Here is a 19,872-nt window from a genome sequence, read left to right as displayed (position 1 = left end):
TATGGTTTCCACCTGCCTGTGTCAGCTTTCATGCTTTTTTCTTGTAATCACATTTGTATTGATTTTCAAAATAATGTTAACCCCCCCCCACAAAACAAGGCAAAAAACAGAGCTAATGGCATCATGTTTTAATTTTACCGCTGTAGTTACTATGACTGTCCAACATCCTCTGGAGGGGTCAAAGGTCGCTCTAAACAGTTAGGAGCTGCCTCTTTCAGAGAGGAGGGCAGGTGTGGCTTTGATTCAGTTAAATAGATTTGACACTTCTATGATTTCCAAGAAAATGAAAATAATAACTTATGTGCACAGATTTCCTTTTGCACAAATGATGGCAACAAAGTTATCTTGTTTTCACTAGATATCAACTATCCAATCCAAGCCAAATGTATTTATAAAGCACATTTAAAAACAACAAAGTTGACCAAAGTGCTGTACAGTTAGACATAAAAACAACACAAGAAAACACAAAGACCAACTTAAAACGTCCAAATCATTAAAATAATAAAAGCGTTGAGACCAATAGGAAAGGAAAAAAGGATTAAAATAGGCAACTAGTGCACAATGTTTAAAAAATACCAACTTTGAATAGAATTTCAACAACAATGCAAAATATGAAAAGATGCATAGAAACTTGTCCTGCAGGATGATCCACGTATCCACCGTCCATCTGTGTGTTCAGTATGAGACCCATAGATTTTAGCCTAATAGCCAAATAAGCCTTAAAACACAGCTTCCATGGATTGCGGTTACCATGCAACAGACAGCTGTGTGTTTAGCGTCTGGATTATGCTGCTGCAGGAGAGGATAACGTCTTGTGAGTGTTTGATATTAATATTTGATTAAATGATAATATTGTGTATTCCATGTCTTTCAACATATTTCATGTTGCTGTAAGAGCAATTTTGACTCAAGTCTCATCATGTGTGAGTTTGATATTTGCTCTTCTCTCCGGTTGGCTGCCATGTAAATATTGAGATCACAAGCTACTAGTAAGATTGCGTTGTCTGTCATGGCAACTTGTTCAAATTCATGTCTATTCTTGTCGATTTTCTTGCCTTAAGATGTGATTTTTGCACTTCTGATCATAGATGATGAAAAATGGTTGTCGGAGCCTTTTGTTGGTCACATGATCGGATTCCTTTGGAGTTAAACCAACTAAGAGAAACATCAGATCGGTGTTGCATTTAAAGGAAGCAGCAGCACTATTTTCCCTCAGATCTGTTCTCAGTGAGTTTCCGGGCTGTAGCCGAGGCCTGACACAGTCACAACAATGTCCAGTTTGTCCTGCTGCAGCCAGTTTGTGCCAGTGTCTGACGATGCGTTCACTTGCTGGCAGAGCTCCTGCTATGGACGTCAGGAGGACACAGAGCATGATACCCCGTCTGTCATACTATCAGTCACGATGGACGACACTGTGTGTTTGTCCACACATTGATCTGCCTCAGTCTTGGTGTTTAGGAATAAGAAGAGGCCATCAGTCTTGTTATAATTACACCAGATATACGGGCTGCACGGTATTGGAACAAACCTGACATTGCACATTTGTTTTCTGCAATATATGTTGCAATCTATAAACTATTTAGTGGTCTAGTAAAAAACTGTATTAATAAACTCACTGTGTATAGATATGAAACACCACAAAGCAGGTTAACTGGACGGGCTCTGTGTTTGTAGACGGGTCAGGTGGGTTCAGACTCCTCCCACACAGTAAAAATATCTTGAGTTCATCATGAAACTGGCGGGCCGACCTCGACTGTAGCTCATTAATCACTAATACTGGATTAGTCATGAGAATCATGGGAGATTTCCTTTGTATCAAGCAGCTAAATTGTCGTCGTGTCATGTGTTTGACTTAATTTGTCAACATCACACATCCTGTCATGTGAATGTAGAAACATTAATCATTGATTGTCATTAAAATTAACGTTTAAAACTAAAGTTTTCAACTGAATTCAGACCGTCTATTGATGTGGTGAAGTGTGTCTAACATTCAACCAGTGAGATGGAGGTCAGACGTGGGACTCCGGTCGTTTCTCTCCTCAGCGGTGATGAAAGGGTGAACAGTGTTCAGATTATTGGCTTTGTGTCACCTCCTCCTCCTTCTCCTCCTCCTTCCCTATTTTCTCCTCCGTTCTCCTCACGCGGCGTAGCGTTGTGGAATCCGTCCAGTTTGGGCTGAGAATGTGGAGCATGCCACCACTGGAAAGAATGAAGCGCCTGTACGTCACCTCGGCGTGCCGGAGGACTGCAGCGCCTCCTTTCATAGGGCGGATTTAACGGCCGATCACCTCCTTCTCCAAAACGCTGAGGTCACAAAAACCTCCTGGATTAGCTCAGCGTGGTCGCTTTGAGCTGCAAGAATGCAACATCCATTCATTTGCTCCCATTTTAGACTTGACTCACTCAAGTACTGCACTAAAGTGTGATTTTGAGCTACTTGATTATTTTCATTTTAAACTGCTTTATGCTTCTACTCCACTTATTTGTTGCTTTGTTTACTTTGGAGGGATATAAATAAATGATACATGTTGATGTATTACTATAGATTTAACTAGCAGTAAATAAAGTCATTAAAACAAACTCCTTTACAGCAGCATGAACACATTAATGCATCAGTAATAATAACACAATTATATATATAACTTTGTAATGAGTAGTTCTACTTTTGGTACTTTAAGGGTCATTCCGTGTCATTTCATCAAATGCCTCCCACCTGACCATCTCAGAATGTCCTGAAAAAATTTGAGTACAAAGACACACTTGTTAATAGGACAAATCCAAAAATATTAGGTCTCTACTGTCAACAGTTTTCTCATGAAACGTCATTGAATGAAGTGTAGTTTAGAGGGTTTTTGGCATCATGCTCTGAAAAGCCATTTTTAAACAGCAATATCTGGAAAACTACCTCACCTGTGGCCTTCAAAATTTCTACAGTGTATATCTGTTACTAAACGCCTCCAGACATGGAATATCAGGGGTGTAGCTCAATGATAACCTAGTATGGTAGGTACTTAAAATGAGGCTTGTTGAAATAAAGTAGTACATTTGAAGAGTGGCTGAGCTCCCATTTTTGTAGATAAAAGACTTCTATCACTTCTGCCTCTATCTCTGGGGTTAGCTTAAACATTCTACAAAATATGGTTTCTCTTGGATTATTAGTTTCACAGATATTAAGGCTCAAAAATGGAAGTCAACACATCTTTGCCCAACTTCAGAGTCATATTCCAAAAAACTGACAACAAGTATCAGGTCCAAACTTACTTTTTTTGAAAGATCATATTCTTGTTAAAATCATATTAAAACATCGGGAGGGTGTTTTGCCTCATTTTGTCGCAGTGATTTTTTAAAATCCTGATATTGGTGGGGTTTTGTGGCCGGTTTTGGTACTGCATGTCCTAACAGCCTACCAGTAAACATCACAGGAGGGCAATTCAATTGTGTTTTTACCATTTACCAAAGACTTACATGTGACTAAATGCTACTGATAAATTTAGCCTCACGAAAACATTAAAATGTAGCACAGTTGTAGTTACAGAGGCAATTAGTCCTTGAATGTGAGTTAAACATGGTGAAAGCAGCTTTTAATGTCTTAAACCATGAACAAACATAGCATAATATTGAAGACTGTACATTTTGTCATACTTTAAGTATATAAATTACACAACCAAATCAAATAATAACCTTAATTTGAGCATAAAGATTTTACATTACAGTACAAAAGTCTCCAAAGTTTGATATTGAATAACAGTTTGTCTCTATGCTTACTATGAGGGATCACACATTTTTCATCTTTTAGATCCTATTCCTTCGTCACATTCATTAATTTGGCAGTCACTTTAGAAATTGTCTAATGTACATCTCTGCTCTGCTGTGCTCATCTTTTCTGATGGCATACATGCGCCCAGTTTCTGTAGAGGGAACGTCAAATCTTGCAATTGTTTGACGTTCTTGCAATGTCTTCTCTTCTTGGCCAGTAGAAACTCTTGGCAGGGCCATGTGGGTGCATGAACTGAACCAGTACATCTTCATCTGAAACATCTGATACTTCCTATCCACTATTTCTGATCATACACACAACTCACATATTGTCTCATAGTGAGCATAGAGACAAACTGTTATTCAATATCAAACTTTGGAGACTTTTGTACTGTAATGTAAAATCTTTATGCTCAAATTAAGATTATTATTTGATTTAGTTGTGTAATGTACAGTCTTCATTATTATGCTATGTTTGTTCATGGTTTAAGACATTAAAAGCTGCTTTCAGCATGTTTAACTCACATTCAAGGATTTATTGCCTCTGAAACTACAACTGTGCTACATTTTTAAGTGTTTGTAAGGCTAAATTTATCAGTAGCATTTAGTCACATGTAAGTCTTTGGTAAATGGTAAAAAACACAATTGAATTGCCCTCCTGTGATGTTTACTGGTAGGCTATTAGGACATGCAGTACCAAAAACGTCCACAAAACCCCAACAATATCAGGATTTTAAAAAATCACTGCGACAAAATGAGGCAAAACACCCTCCTGATTTTTTTAATGTGATTTTAGCAAGAATATGATATTTCAAAAAAAGTAAGTTTGGACCTGATACTTGTTGTCAGTTTTTTGGGAATATGACTCTGAAGTTGGGCAAAGATGTGTTAACTTCCATTTTTGAGCCTTAATATCTGTGAAACTAATCATCTGAGAGAAACCATATTTTGTAGAATGTTTAAGCTAACCCCAGAGATAGAGGCAGAAGTGATAGAAGTCTTTTATCTGCAAAAATGGGAGCTCAGCCACTCTTCAAATGTACTACTTTATTTCAACAAGCCACATTTTAAGTAGCTACCATAGGTTATCATTGAGCTACACCCCTGATATTCCATGTCTGGAGGCTATTAGTAACAGATATAAACTGTAGAAATTTTGAAGGCCACAGGTGAGATAGTTTTCCAGATATTGCTGTTTAAAAATGGCTTTTCAGAGCATGATGCCAAAAACCCTCTAAACTTCATTCAGTGATGTTTCATAAGAAAACTGTTGACAGTAGAGACCTAATATTTTGGATTTGTCCTAATAACAAGTGTGTCTTTGTACTTGAATTTTTTCAGGACATAATGAGATGGTCAGGTGGGAAGGTTTTCAGAAATTTGATGAAATGACACGGAATGACCCTTAAGTATATTTTAAATTGAATCCTTTGGTACTTTAACTGCAGGACATTTACTTTATACTTAAATTGAGTGTTTCTACATTAGTATTACTACTTTTAATTAAGTAAAATAGCTACTTCTTCCACCACTGAGAAGTGGCATAAAATGGGAATACTCAAGTAAAGTACCTCAGAAATGCAGTAAAAGCTTTCCACTACTTCTACGTCTGTGTTTCTGACCTGATGAACAGATTAAAGATGAAAAAACTAAACTGAAGTTGAGAGCCAAAGCTTCTCAGACTATTTTTAACGGGTGCTCTTATGTCATAATGGTATGCAATCTTTCATGGTTCTATTTTGTTGTGAGATTATCAGACTGTTTATGCTGCAGAGTCTTATAAATGTAATATTTCCTGCGATAATCTGAGAACTCAAATGACCGGAATCCCAAAAATGGAGAGAAATGAAGATTTAAAAGCTTTCTGTGGTGTTTCAGAATGAATTCATGACAGTTTACACAATTATAATATCAGGAAATTGCTTAAAAAAGCTGTCATGCAACACTTTAAGCACTTAAACTTATGAATCCGTCAAAACAGCCATGTCATGGCTTTGTGTCTCAAAAAGCCAAGCCTCATGTATTCATATCTGACTCAATTGAATCAAAATTATACTTTTTATATACTTTTATCTAAAGTTTATGTCTATTAATATTCTTATATTATTTATTTATCCAGGGAAGACCCATACTGAGGTTTCATTTTCAATTGCGCCCTGGTTTATTATACGTACAAAATAATAATCTTACAATCACAAACCAATTAAATAAATAGATACAAATGTATATAAATAAACTTCATCAAACTATAGTCATACATACAGTGTTTTAAAAATAAAAAAACGATACAAAACCCCCAGCTATCAATAAGAACTGGTAATATGGTAATAATATTAAAGCATTCACAGGCATCAACATCAAATTAATTAAAAAAATGATTTGAAATTGTCCAAAGAAAAGAGCTTGATGTTCTCTTTAAACTTAAATAAATCTAGTAATCAATAAATGAAACTAACGGGTCATTCATGGACTTCATTCCTGATATGAGCTTTGTGACGTAATGATTGATGTCTAAATCTTCTTCTGTGTTTTTTCCTGCAGACGTTCTTGGCTGCTGTAAGTCAAGTCTTCCCTGCAGAGGATGACGTCAACAAACACGTGGAGGACAACTGTACGTTTCACCTCAGCTCTCTCCTAAAAACCTGCTGACTCACTGTTAACCCACACTCACACACTCCTCACTCAAATGTTGAGTCATAGTAGTTTTTTATCCAAATATTACATAACTGCTGGAGTTTTTAAATATCATCCTAGTGGATTCCATATTTTTACTGTAGGCGAAAAGTCTTTTTATCAAAAATCAAAACGTGTTTTTCACCATGTTTTATTCATCAAACATTTCTAGCATTTCTTAGCCTTACTTCAGAACCAGGTTGTGTGCTTCAAAGTACCGTTTCTTAACCATCTGAGGTTCCTCCAGGAACTTAAATACAGGTCAAGAAAGTGCAAAGGTAGCACTTCAATTATTAATTAGAAGAATACAAAGTAATTACAAGAAATTTTGACCTTGAGACATATAAGATGAGAATCAGCTGTTGATCTCGACATCCGTTTTTCAGTACAAAGCAACACATTGTTCCTTCTTTCAACGTCATTTTGAAAAACTCAGTTTAGTCCATGTCTTCATATTTCTGGGTAACTCATTTCATAATCTGTGGTTGACCTGATTCTGTCCACCCATTGATTAATTACCAATTGTTCTAAAAGAAATGAGTATTTGTAGAAGAGTCTGATCTGATATCTGTGAGATGTTCACTGTACTGACGTGCCTCCTAAGTCTTGTTACAATGATCCAAAGAGGTTAGTATTGTGTGTGATGCCTTCATGGTCCCAGTAACGTTCATGTCCTTTGTCTCTCAGGTTCTCTGATGTACTTGAATGAAGCCACTCTGCTCAACAATGTCCGTGTGAGATACAGCAAAGACAAGATTTATGTGAGTGAGCGGATTTTTCTCATACAATTTGAAACTTGAGATAATAATGGATCTAGTTGATCAGTTCAACTAAATCAGTTGATTTAATCGACAGATGTGTGAGACTGAGTTTCTCCACAAAGAATCTCACGAAAGCACCACCTAACACTAAATGTTGTTATAACAAGAGAGTTTCAAGTAAACAAGTCATTCAGCATGAAAAATGATTCAGAGAGGCAGCCTGAGATCTCATTTCTCATCATCGTTACATTGATGAGAGAACGTGTTTCTGTTAAAATATAAATGGATTCTACGGCTTTAGATCCATGTCGGATTATTTTACAGGCTCAGAGACATTTCCAGAATCCTCAAAGACCTTTTTCACCCTGCTGGTCAAATAAAATGTTGAGTCATGCTAGTTATTAATCCAAATATTACATCACTGCTGCACTGGACAACGTTTTACATCTCATCCAAGTGGATCCCATATTGTTACTGCAGTAGAAAAGTTGATCTACTCTCACACAACTGTTATATGTCACACAAACTGTGACTGAAGTAAAGAGTCCAGTCAGAGCAAAGTGATGGAACATGTTACTCACTGATGAAGGAGACCACATGTCTGTGTTTGTTTTAACTTGCCTGCTGCACCTGTGGGTGGAGCACACACACACACACACACACACACACACACACACACACACACACACACACACACACACACACACACACACACACACACACACACACACACACGTACTTACATGCAAACACACTCGCCTTTTCACTTTCACTTGCAGACACACGTATCACGAATAAATGAATGCAGCTCAAAGTGTTTGATAGATAATAAGTAACATAACATATAAGAAATAATGAATAAATATAAAATAAAGTCTAATTTAATATAAAAAATATTATCAATAAAAATGTATTACCAATAGATATAAAAAAATAATGTAAAAATAAATACAGATTAATTTTAGCAGCTAGAAAGGGATGAAATGTGTCTTATTAAATGTAAAGGTAAATCTACAGCATACACAAATATAGACTCACATACTGCTGTAGCTTATTTGGCAGGACCCATCATTGAAAATGCATGTAAACTGTCACAAATTAAAGGCTTTAAGACGAAACTTAACCACCAAATAAGGCCAAGGACTCCATAAAGAGAAGACACACCTGGATCCCCTCCCCCGCTGCATGTCTCTTGGGAACATTTCACACAGTCTATTTTTTGTAACACCTCAAGTTCATTTCAATGGCACCTTTAAAAACATAGTTAACTAAGTCCTTTACTTTATGAAAAACTAAATAAAATAGATAAATACATAAAAACAGCAGTTAAAGTCATCTGTCAGCCAGAATGGTTTAAAAATGTTATTATGCATGTATTAAACATATATACGTATATACTCACCACCATTATTATATTTTGTTAGATTAGAGCATACTATAAATGAATATTTTTAGAATTTAAATCATGCAAATTTAAATGAATGAACGTATCAGTGCTCTAATAAAAGTAATCTTCTCATGTGAAGACTTGGTGCACACTGACATCTAGTGGCTAAAGAAGGAACTGACTGCTGTCCAGTCCAAAGGAGGACATCTCCAAACGTCTCGTGTAAAAAAGAGTCACATTTATTGATTTATTCATAGTTTATTGAGTCTATGTTCCAGATGTTCAGTAGAACTGTTGTTCAAACAGCGACACAGAGGGATTCATGTAAAGACACTTCCCATATTGTAAAACACAACGTCCATGGATCAGGGATTTACTTTTATCAGATCATTTAGTTGTGAATCAATAATGTCATGATTGCAGTTGAAGAAATATCAAAATTATTTATAAACGTTTCATACGTTGTGTTTGATGTGAAGCAGTGGAACAAAGCTAATTATACTAAAAAATAATCCAAATATTCATCCATCCATTAAATATTCATCCATCCATTATTTATGAAATTCCGTCTTATTGGTGGAGTTTTTGCAGTGCAGTCAGATTGATGACATATTGATCAGTGACTCATGAATATCTGAAGACAAACTGCTGGTAAATAATACAGAAGCTGAGAGCTACAACACATCAATCAATTGCTCTCACTATGTGTAAGCAGGAATTTGATGCACTTTGTTGCACTGGGCTTCTGGGTAATGTAGTACTCAAAACACAACACTGACAAACACTACATTTGGTTAAGAAGCTGCAGTTTTGCTTCGGTGAGTTGTTGGTTTTATCTCCTGAAGAAAGTTTGTTGTTCCCAACTAAGTTTTCTTCTCCTCCTCCTCCTCCTCCTCCTCCTCCTCCTCCTCCTCCTCCTCCTCCTCCTCCTCCAGACATTTGTAGCCAACATCCTGATCGCAGTGAACCCCTACTATGACCTCCCAAAGCTTTACTCGCCGGACACCATCAGCAAGTACCGCGGCCGGTCGCTGGGCACGCTGCCGCCGCACGTCTACGCCATCGGTGAGTGTTTCCACGTCAGTGTGAGGTTTTGTGCCGAGCGTCGTGTCAAGTTGGTCCCGTGTGGGAGGAACGCTGTTCGTTGGGATTAATGTTCATATATAACAGGACAAGCTTGTTCTTTGGTACATTATATTTTCAGGTTGCTGAACTGTCTTTGCTGTAAAACAGTGAATCCACTATGAGTCACAGATAAGTGACTGACTGAGAGGATATATTATTGATTAGTCATCACACTTTACATTTATGCTTTCATGTTGTTATTCATCCTCATCGTCATTACACAGAGGAGAGCTGCACTTTAGCATCGCAGCAGAAGGTAAAACATGTGTGGAGTAACGTCCAGAATAGAACGGAGGGTTACAAGGTGCAGAGAAATTGAGGGAGAAATCTGTTGTATAATTCATTAAAATCCAAAGGACAGAAGGCTGAGTTGAACTTCAGGTCTTCTGATTCTGCGAGGCATGTTGGCTTCTGGACAGTTGGCAAAATTACAAGCTCACTAGGATTTCACCTTTCATTGGGATTGGTTGAATTGACGTTTTTTTGACGATTAAACAATCAAAAAATACAATAGAAGTAAGTATCAACATATAAGCAAACTAGCACAGTGTTGCAAAGTACACAATAGCTACTTTAGCAAGACCTTTTAATATATAATAGTATTTTAAATGAGGATAAATCGTGTGTAATGATAATGGAACTAGTGGATTCTCTTCTTTGAAATGTAAATTTAGACCATTTAATTGTGTACAAATATATAAAGTAAATTTCCAAAACATAATCAGTCACTTACAATATTACTAGTTATTATACACCTCATGAATCCAAACCTGAAGATACATATCCTTGAGCTCCAATAAATATATACAATATTCTATATTTGTCTTGTAGAAAATAGCAAAACCAACAGTTAATTGATCCTGCTAACAAGTTGTAGTTTCCCACGTGTCCAGCAGGGAGCAGTCAGTGCTCAGATTTCCCACAGGCCTCTGACGATCAGTTTCTATCCTCACTGCCTCATCACCTTTATTTATATTGCAGACAAAACGAGCATTATTTGGAGTTCATCATGTGATGACTGGGATCATGTTTGTTTGGTGGAGGCGGGGCAAAGACTAATCTAACAGCTGCTTCTGTCTGTCCCGACCAGCTGATAAGGCCTACAGGGACATGAAGGTCCTGAAGATGAGCCAGTCCATCATCGTCTCAGGGGAGTCCGGGGCCGGCAAAACCGAAAACACCAAGTTTGTGCTCAAGTGAGGATGACGCTGCATGTTTAGCAATTCAAATTTGATTTAAATTGTATAAAGTATATTAAGTGGTTACATCATTTTGATGTACTTAACCTCACTGTACTTTGTTACTTCACCTCACTTTACTTGTCTTTACTTTGCTCCTCTTTATTTTACGTCACACTACTTCATAGTCCCTTTAGTTACATTGCATGAATTAAAAATGCAACAGAAGACATGTGGTTCTTAAAAACATAGATATGTCAAATATAGAAATATATTAAGTAATAAAGAGCAGTGTTTCTAATATTTGTAATTCAAATCAAACACTGGAAACACGAGACAATATAGAAGAAAATGACAAGTAGATAAACAAATAACACATTAGCGACATCAGCAATCTGATCGGATGTTTTAAATTGTTTCTTTTATTGTGAAATGTGGTAAAAAATCAGCGAGTTATGTACTCATCAACTCGATCTCCTGTCAGACATAAAGTGGACGTAAATATCTCGTCTTTGAAATCTTAATTTAGTTAATTTTATCCAAATTTAAAAGTATTCCCAAACCAAGTATTTTTAAGCCTTTCACATAGGAATGTATTAATTATTAGAGAGGTGTTGAGTCTGATTTACTATGTAGTGTTTTTCATATTTGTCTTATTGTGATAAAGAGGGTTGATAGAATAATGGCAGGATGTTTCGCAGGGATATATATATACATATATATATATACATATATATATATATGTATATATATATATATATACACACACACACACACACACACACACACACACACACGCACACACACACACACACACACACGTATATATACATACACAGGGATCTTGAGTGAAAACCTGAATTCACCTCTAACTGTGTTTCTTCTGACAGATACTTGACGACCTCGTATGGAACCGGTCAGGACATCGATGAGAGGATAGTGGAAGGTCAGACTCACTCCTGCTCTTCATCGCCCTCATCCCCACATCATGTAGTCTGTATGAGTTTGTGTGTGTGACTCCAGCTCCTCCTCCTCTGTCCCTGCAGCCAACCCTTTGCTGGAGGCTTTCGGAAACGCAAAAACCGTCCGGAACAACAACAGCAGTCGCTTCGGAAAGTTTGTGGAGATCCACTTCAATGAGAAGGTGGGCTTCTACTGCATTCTGAAAGAATCACGGCTTTAAACGTCTTCGTTTATCTCCCGATGAGCCTTTCACAGAAAAATGAATTAAATATGAAGACTAATAGTCATGGTTATTTAGCATATGACAGTTTATATTTGTCTTCATATGCACTGAGTGAATATTTCTGCATGAATATAAACAATAATGCCCCGTATCGTCTGGAATGCTCATACAGCAAAAAGAGAAAGTAATGAGGTCTCAGTTTCTGCAGTTATTATCATTTTTACTCCTCTGTTTGTGTATGTGTTGCAGCCGCAGACCTGCATAAATGCTATAAATCACCATCTATTTCTCATACACAGCGTGACTTCTTGTTTTGGCTCTTATTTCCTTAATCGTTGCAGATATCCTACTTAATTAACTGCTGTTTCCGCCATGCAAACCAACTTAAAATGAGATACTAGCATTTCACAGACCATTTCCATCCAAAGTACGTCATCCGTTTGAAGAATAGAAGTAAAAGGACGTGACGGATGCTGTAAATGCGGTCAGTCGGTGGGATTCAGGCCGTTAAAATGTGTTTCCTGTGTGTTCAGAACGCCGTCGTGGGCGGCTTCGTGTCGCACTACCTGCTGGAGAAGTCGAGGATCTGCAGACAGAGCAAAGAGGAGAGGAACTACCACATCTTCTACCGACTGTGTGCCGGAGCCACCGAGGACATCAGGCAGAAGTTCCACCTGAGCTCCCCGGACACCTTCAGGGTACGAACACGTCACACTTTCTGTCCACTGACCGCTGGGAGGTGTTACCTACAGCTGAAACAGAGTCCCAGCACAAGAGCTAAGCTATGTCCTGCTGTGGACGGGATTTACCTCCAACAATCAATTTAGGTGTACACTATATTTTAGAATATTTTCACCGCTTCTCTCGGTGAACTGAACTCTCGTTATCTCTTCAAAGCCACGAGACAAAAACAGTAGGTTTACCTCACAGAACACTGGAGGTGCTGTTCTCTCGCTGCCTCCATCGGTCAGTTTGTTTGTGTTGTTTTGGTGTTTTTACACGCTAGGCATGGAGCGATATGCAAATGTCATGTCGCTATTATTCTGGCCAAAGTAATTGTGATTCTTTCATCCTGATAATCTTTCAAATGTGCTTAAAACTCACTAAAACATTCTGGAGTCAGTTTACCTTTGTTTTTTTTTTTGTCCCAGTGTTGACATTTTGAACAAAGTGTGCAGCCGTTACAGGTTACTGATGTGCAATATGAAATGCTAATAGTGATTCATGTGTATTTAAACAAAAACATGCTGCTGTGATCTGCGGAGGCCATTTGAATATTCTAGAGGAAGGAGCAGACGTTGTGAGTTAGTATCCAGCAGCTGCACAGTTCCACATTTGTCAACTAAATGGTAACTTTATTGATCACCGTGATAAGTAACGATAAGTAATGTTGGCCGGTGGAAGTATTCAATGATTCTCCAGACCTCAACAGGAAGTACATTACATTAAAGATGAAATATGATTTTAGTGTCACTCTTTTGAACTCTGAAGTGCACTCGTCTGTAAAAATACAAATCCCATTTACATTACGAGGGCTTTAAATGTCTCTGCGTACCTTTGGGGAGTCTGTTCACAGAAAGCATGCCATCAGTCACCAAGTCTCTGGACAAGCATGAAACAGTCCTTTTATTTTTATAACCGATGTCACAAATCACTAATCTGCCTCCGGCGACATCTTCTGTCCTTTAGACCCTCTTCATAAAATACTTATAGAAAGTGCTGATTTCTTCTTTTTCTGGATATTTGTCACTCAAGAGAACCAGAGTGAAGTTAAACGATCACACCATGAATGGAGGGGAAAAACACCAGCACCAGCTGCCCCCCCCCCCCCCGTATTTAGTCATTCCACCAATAAATCCAATGTAATTGATAAGTGGGTTCCATTAGATGGGACACAATCGGGCTTGATTACTGCCAGCTCTGTTGAATGTAAACATCACTTTAATAGACAAGAGCTCAACAAGCAGCACGGCAAAATCAAGAATCAAGAAGAGATGAAGTAATTACTCAGGTTCTCTTCTTCCTGAAAATATGGAAAAATAACAGAAATGGAAGAGAGGGGGAACTTCATGCCACTGTGTGAACACAAACCAGCTGAGTGTAGAATGCGGTCCTGTGAGGATTTAAGTGACGTTTGTATCTTCAGAGAAACATTTTCTTTCTGACTTTCTTCATCCAGTTAATGGAGAGCAGATGTTCTGCAACATCTGGACTCTCCACAGCAGACACTTATTCTCTGTCTGATGAGACAATCAAGCTCGTCTTGCATGTTTTAGTGTAATTTCAATTTGTCTCGCTGAGCGCGTTGGTGAAAGTCGGCGAACGCAGTGCTATCATGTGACTGACGCTGACCTTTGACCTCCTGGTGGAGGAGAGAAGAGAAATCTGGGTGCATCCAAAGCCTCTATAATACATCCACGTTTCCCTCTGCTGCGTCTCTCCAAGCATCCCCGGTGGGAGGGACTGAGGAAACCATGTGAGGGGAGAGCAATGAAGAAATGTTTTCATAGAAATTATGTTAAATGTCTTTCTTGCTGAATTCTTCTCTCTCTGAATTATTAAATGAATAATAACCGTTAACGAGGGGAATAAGAGATCATGACAAGATGCATCTTTTCAATAAATAAGTTATTTGTGGTCCTTTTGTTGTTGAGACCCAGATGTTAATCTAGACGTTGATCAGAAAACAAATAAAACATGAAAGTGTTGTAGTGATATAACTGATAATGAAGGCTGCTCTCATGGATCCTCAGAGATCTCTCCTCTGTCCCTGGAGAAGATCAAGAGCTCTGGGACGGCCTTTAGATGGCCAGACATTTTACTCTTTTTATCCTTCCCTGTTCTCCTGTTTTCACAACAGGCATGGGATATATGAAAATGTCATATCACGGTTATCCTGGCCCAAATAACTGCAATTCACAATAGTATTCCGATAATACAAACAATATGCTTTTAAAAATGGCACTAAAACATACTGGAATTACTTTACATTTTGTGAAGAATCAAATACTTTTTATCGATTTAAGTGGAAAAACAAATAATCAAGCAATCTTAAATAAGGTGATCATAAATCCTGCATAAATAAATGCTAAATCCATTTTAAAAAATGGCAAAATTGTGTTAATCTGTTTTTCACTTCTCTACCATGATAACGAACAAGACAGCCTTTTCAATTCACTGACCGATCATTCCAATAATGAAAGTTTATCAACTTACTGTGTTTGTTGTCCAGATCCGTGATGAAATGTTAAGGGTCCCATCCCTATTTCACATGTATCCACCCTGGAGAGCTTTCTGCAGCAGCTCTGAATTTTAGTGAGAAAAACAGGCTACATGTGGACTCACTTTTACAACCTTTTTAAGTAAAACACACGTACGTACAAACTGTAACATCCAACAAAACACTATTGTGTCAGTGGTTTCCAAACCTATACCTAAAGATTGTCAAGCCCCCAACCAGCACCTACCTGCACCCACATAAACACACTTAGCTTGCAACTTCTATAGACTGTCTGTAATTAATACAGAACTGCAGCTTCAGCGTGTGAAATCTCATGGAAAAGGTCTAAAACACGAGTGGAAGCATTTAAAGTGATTTGTCTTCCAACGATATTCATTGCAGATTTTCTGCCTCTCTGCACAAACAAATGGCAAGTTTACAACCTCCCTGGGAATAAACAAAAAGAATTACTCTTCTAGTGTTTAAAATCCAACATCTTAATATCTGTGTGTTTTAACTTATTTGTGAGCCACATCAAAGGCAACATTTAAACGCTGTGTCATCAACATTTAACGTCCAAATTAAACTTTTTTCCCCCTGATCCTTTTAAAAGTCTAGCATTTTGGACTCTTGGAAAAACTACGACCCTAAACTACCCAAACCCGATGTGCCTAAACACTAACGAGCTGTAAACACAACACTGATCCAGAAGGACCTGCTGAACCGTCACAACAGGTCAAAGGTCAAACCAAACAGATCCAAACAGAGAACAGCTTTTCACAATCTATTCAAGCATTTCCCCCACACTCCGTACCTTCAGTTCGCCTGTGATGATGATGATGATGATGATGATGATGGTGGTGATGATGATGATGATGATGATGATGCAACACCTACACTTTACTATTAGACATACAGGTGCACACCTCTAGATCACTGTTACCATGTGCTGTTTAAACACACAAAGCACATTATGGACTCATGAACGCCTCACAGGGTGATGAAACTCTGACTCCATGAGACAGCAGGGGGCAGCGCTGAGCCGTCACTGAACATAAACTGTTCACATCCAGTTTCAAACAGAAATCTGGGTAATGCAAAGATAATCGCTGCCTTTGGTCTGTCAGCGTCTCATGAACATGAGTTTACTGCCATTGGACAGCTAATAACCTGATATTAATATTAATACTTAATGCAGTCAGAAAATTAATATATAAATCCACACAGGAAAATATTTACAGCAAAATCATTCTTACACAAACAAACTGAAGATAATCAAGAAACTGGACGTTTCCAGGAAAAAACCTATTTTATTCTTTCCAATTGATTGAACAATAATAAATATTTAATGAATTTCACCCCTTCATTGATACAAATTGCTTCCCTTCTTCTCACATTCTTTTTAATCTGAATGCCTAAATAACATTAACATTTTTGGAAATTCCCTTTCTTGAGAGAGATTTAGAATAGAAAAGCCAATATATATAAAAGAAATAAAATATATAAGCCAATTATTAAACTTACCTTAGCACAAAGACTGTAATCAGTTAGCCTTGCTCCATCTTTACACTCAATATGAAACTATGAGTAGTTAGCTTAGCATAAAGTCTAAATATGAAGCTACAGCCAGCAGCGGGTTTGCTTAGCTTAGCATAAAGACTGGAAACGGAGGGAAACCGTTAGCCCAGAATTGTCCAAACACGCATCAGGCCAGGATTGATGTGTGTTCTCTCATATAAAGCATTTGAATTTATGCAAATTTGATTTAGATTGAGGAGTTATTTCACAGAACAAATCTCTTAGACTCAACCAGTGCTTCTAAGCTCAACACAACTAACTAAATTCTCACGGAATTAACCGACTCAAAAGTTTTTTTTTTCCAAATATATTTATTGGATTTTTTTAGTTTTTTTTGTTAACCGACTCAAAAGTTTGTCTCTATTTCGTATCCTTTCGGAAAACTTCCAAGGAAATTAGTAGAATTGTCCTGAATGAGGTTTTGGTGGAGAAATACTGAATCAAAACCATTAACTTAACTGTTTGCATTTATAGCCCAACTTATTCTGATAATAACATCATATAGCAGACAGCGACTGCGCCACACATAATTGAAAACTGAATGGAAACATCCTTCGGTTCACAGGCAGGCAAATACAAAATACTATATAATATATCAAATCTAACAATAAGAGTATTGTATTTGACCTGAGGCTAAAATCCTTAACAATTTGTATTTTGTCATCTGATTGCCCCAGAAAAGTGCTGAGTCTCCACTTGTGTTTGTTTTTTCCAGTAGTTTCCTTTTTTTCTGGCAGCATCTTAATTCAATAGTCTATTCTCGCCTGCGTCGTTATCCGGTATTGAAGTGCCGCCTCTCGTCTCTCCGCCAGCGTCCCCCTGAAACTTATTACAGCTCTTTACCTCAACAGCTCCTAATAGCTCCATAGTTCTCCCTGCTGGTGGAGAAGGTTAAAAAAAGACCAGGGAGTTGTCTTATGGAGCTCCACGGCCGTAATGAACTCCTTAACTTTAGTTTGTAGGTCAGAGAGGAAAAGTAGAAAGGTCTTCAAAGTAAAAGTCCTCTATTGGCCTAACATGTACTCAGGTATCAAAAGTAAATGTAAAGAGTGGATTATAGAGGAAGTGAGAAGGAAAGTAGGACAGGAGAAAACCCATATGGATGAAATAAGAAATTAGAGGAAAGCAAGTTTGAAAAGAAGGCAAACTAGAAGACCGGATGAAGAACGAAAGAAACAAATATAGAACGAAAGATGGAAAGGAGGAATTAAGATAGGACATAAATAAGTGAATGAGAGAAGACAAAAAGGCAGGATATGAATACATAAATATACAAAGATAAAAGCAAGGAAGGAAGAAAACAAGGCATGCAATTAGGAAGCGAAAACATTTCATGGAGTAAAGATGAAGTGGAGGAGGTAACAAAGAAAGGCAGCGTGAAAGGAAGGACAGATGGAAGGAAGAAGGAAGGCAAGTAAGAAACATGGAAAGAAGGAAGGAGCGACGGAAGAAAATAAGGCAGAAGAAGAAGGAAAAGAGATGAGAAAGAAGAATGAATTAAGAAAAGGACAAAGAGTATGGATTATTAAGGGAAGATGGAAAGAAATTAAGAAGGGATGACATACGACGAAAGAGAAGAAACGAGCAAGCAGTCTCTCCAGATACACGAGAGGTTTGAGTCGTTGCTGCAAACCAGCTGCTGGGAAACCATTAACACGGCTCCAGAATTAGTAAACGAGGGGAATGTTTTCTGTGCAAATGCTAATTTAATTATTGAAATGAATTCTTAGAGCGAGAGAACTGCAGGGATTCCTGTTATGCCAGACACAAACATGTACAAGAGGGCGGATGTGAAGACCAATCAACTTGTTTGGGGATCAGAAACTTTTACATCCCCGTTTCCATTCAAGTATTTTAATGCATTTTGAGGTTTCATATGAGAAGGAATTTGATGGAACTTCATCAATTGTGCAAACAAGTTTTTAGGCTCGCTTGAGGCATTATGGATTATGGAAATTCTTTTGTCGAAGGCATTCTGTTTAACTCACATAACTGATCAGCTGTTGCATCTTCTAAGTCCCTCTGATGTTCCCCATGGACCTTATTTAGAAAGAATATACTCGATAGTCATTGGTGATAGAAAAACATTTTGGAAAGATAATTTTGTGTGATGAAACTCTCATTCATGGTGCAATTAAACAGGATATCAATTATATTATATTATATTTGTATTTATATTTCCATTGTCTGTCTCCAGAGAACATGAAACATGGACTCCATTTTTACCTTAGATGGTTAGAAGGACACTTGTTTTGGTTCTTGTTCACTTCCTCTACTTCTTCTTCTTCTGCTCTGTTTACTGGTAGATTACATGTGCAGCCTTTAGCGCTAACTTCTGTCCAAGCTACGCTGTAGTCGAAGCAGCGGATGGAAACACGCCTAATTTGCATCTCTAACTTTTTCACCTGACAGTTGACTGGAAACCTGACGTTGCCGTGCTCTCTGATCTCCGGCTCATCTCTCTCTCCTTCTGTTTGTGTTGCAGTACCTGAACAGAGGCTGCACTCGCTTCTTCGCCTCCAAAGATACAGACAAACAGATCCTGCAGAACCGCAAGAGCCCAGAGGTACAGTACACAATCTATTATTTAGTTTGCTTTCTATCAACCGCGGTGCACAGAAGAAACCGATGAAATGAAATACAACCCACGGAAGGAGACGAGAAAGACGGAGTGGACCACCGTCAGGGTTTTTGTTTTTTAATGATCAATGTGTAGAAGTTTAAAGTGCTCATGAATACCTTTGATGGTGGAACACGCTCAGAGAGAGTTTAGATAAAGGAAGAACAAGCGTGTTAGTGTAACAACAACGGAAGAGTTTATTCAGACCTGATTCCTATGTTACAGCAGAACAGCGTGGCTGCCAATCAGCATCTCTAACCGCTTCTCTTGTGAGTGCAGATGTTAAATCCAGGTCCTGACCTTTTAAAGTGTTTTTCTTTTTAACGTCTAGTAGCTGCAGTGAGTTTGCGTCTCCCGTGGTTCATTCTCAACCTTAAATACGAGCTCA

General features: G+C 37.9%; 1 protein-coding gene across 6 annotated transcripts in view; it reads left to right on the top strand.

The window, feature by feature from the left end:
• Positions 1–19,872, top strand: part of myo6a (myosin VIa) — a 137,126-nt gene that overhangs the window by 26,278 nt on the left and 90,976 nt on the right. For all 6 annotated transcript variants that reach the window (XM_084029910.1, XM_084029909.1, XM_084029908.1 and 3 more), the window contains exons 3-10: positions 6,298–6,367; positions 7,117–7,190; positions 9,513–9,642; positions 10,793–10,898; positions 11,771–11,826; positions 11,927–12,024; positions 12,600–12,764; positions 19,350–19,430. In XM_084029910.1, the coding sequence (XP_083886036.1) occupies positions 6,298–6,367; positions 7,117–7,190; positions 9,513–9,642; positions 10,793–10,898; positions 11,771–11,826; positions 11,927–12,024; positions 12,600–12,764; positions 19,350–19,430 (780 nt within the window). The remainder of the gene's footprint in view (positions 1–6,297; positions 6,368–7,116; positions 7,191–9,512; positions 9,643–10,792; positions 10,899–11,770; positions 11,827–11,926; positions 12,025–12,599; positions 12,765–19,349; positions 19,431–19,872) is intronic.

Source organism: Eutrigla gurnardus, assembly GCF_963514095.1.
Source record: "Eutrigla gurnardus genome assembly, chromosome: 16".
Lineage (NCBI taxonomy): Eukaryota > Metazoa > Chordata > Actinopteri > Perciformes > Triglidae > Eutrigla > Eutrigla gurnardus.
Note: the sequence above shows the minus strand (reverse complement) of the source record. Positions and strands in the feature narration are given on the sequence as shown.